At 51.4% G+C, this 937-nt stretch overlaps 1 protein-coding gene across 1 annotated transcript in view; it reads left to right on the top strand.

Annotated features, from left to right (window-relative positions):
* LOC103607515 (E3 ubiquitin-protein ligase HECW1-like) overlaps nt 1-937 on the top strand; it is a gene marked incomplete at its 3' end in the record, with an annotated part of 23,306 nt that overhangs the window by 1,178 nt on the left and 21,191 nt on the right. The window contains exon 2 of the mRNA XM_008592012.1: nt 60-286. Within this exon, the coding sequence (XP_008590234.1) occupies nt 60-286 (227 nt within the window). The remainder of the gene's footprint in view (nt 1-59; nt 287-937) is intronic.

Genomic DNA, 937 nt, shown 5'->3' with positions numbered 1-937 from the left:
CCCTCCTGCTACCACGGCCCCCGGCTGGCCGGACACGCGCGCTTCCCCTCCGTGGACAGCGCCAAGGTCTCCGAGGGCACGGCCTTCTCCTCGCAAGACGACGACGACGAAGAGAACAGCGCGTTCGAGTCGGTGCCTGACTCGGTGCAGAGCCCCGAGCTGGACCTGGAGTCCGTCAATGGCGCTGGGCCATGGCAGGAGGAGCCCGCCGGCCTCTGTGGGAGCCTGGCGGGAGCCGCCGACGGCCCGGAGTCCCCAGCAGCGGGTCCAAGCAATCGGAGAGAAGGTTAGACCTCAAACCTGGTCAGAGTGAGATAGGACCAGCAGGGGGACACGGTTGTCCCCAACATGGTTTGCAAAGGACAGGGGAAGTCAGTCTCAAGTGGGGTTGCATGTATGCCTGTCTTGTACATATATGTGTGCTTGCGCATATGTGTATGTAACATAGATGACTGTGAGTAGGTGACACCCCACTGTCTCAGATGCACACCGAGAATGGCAACGAGTTGGATGTGAGCGTGCACTTGTATGCGTGCTTGTCAGCCTAACCACCAGAACTGTCTCGTGTGCGTGTTGTCCTAGTCTTGACGGCAACTAGAGCCCCAAAACTAGTGTCAAATGATACAAGCAGGAAACGATCTATCATAAACATTAGGTGGATGATGTGCAAATACCTGCTGACTTCCAAAATATACTGAACACTAGCAATAAATGTTCATGTCAGCTCAAGAGCACAGCTTTTACCTCTGTTTTAGGCTTAACCAGTCTGTGTGCATATGGATATGTATAGCCGACATATATTTGTCATTATTTTCTGTCTGCTCGATTCTTGTTATTATTGTTAGTTTTGTTTGGTCGTTGTTGTTTTTGGCTGTTTTGGCTAATGCAAGGGAAGAATAATGTGACTGCATGAATCATTTTGTTTCAAATAAGATTC

Source organism: Galeopterus variegatus, unplaced genomic scaffold (assembly GCF_000696425.1).
Source record: "Galeopterus variegatus unplaced genomic scaffold, G_variegatus-3.0.2 Scaffold7502, whole genome shotgun sequence".
NCBI lineage: Eukaryota > Metazoa > Chordata > Mammalia > Dermoptera > Cynocephalidae > Galeopterus > Galeopterus variegatus.
The sequence above is the reverse complement of the archived record's forward strand: the minus strand, read 5'-3'. Positions and strand labels throughout refer to the sequence as shown.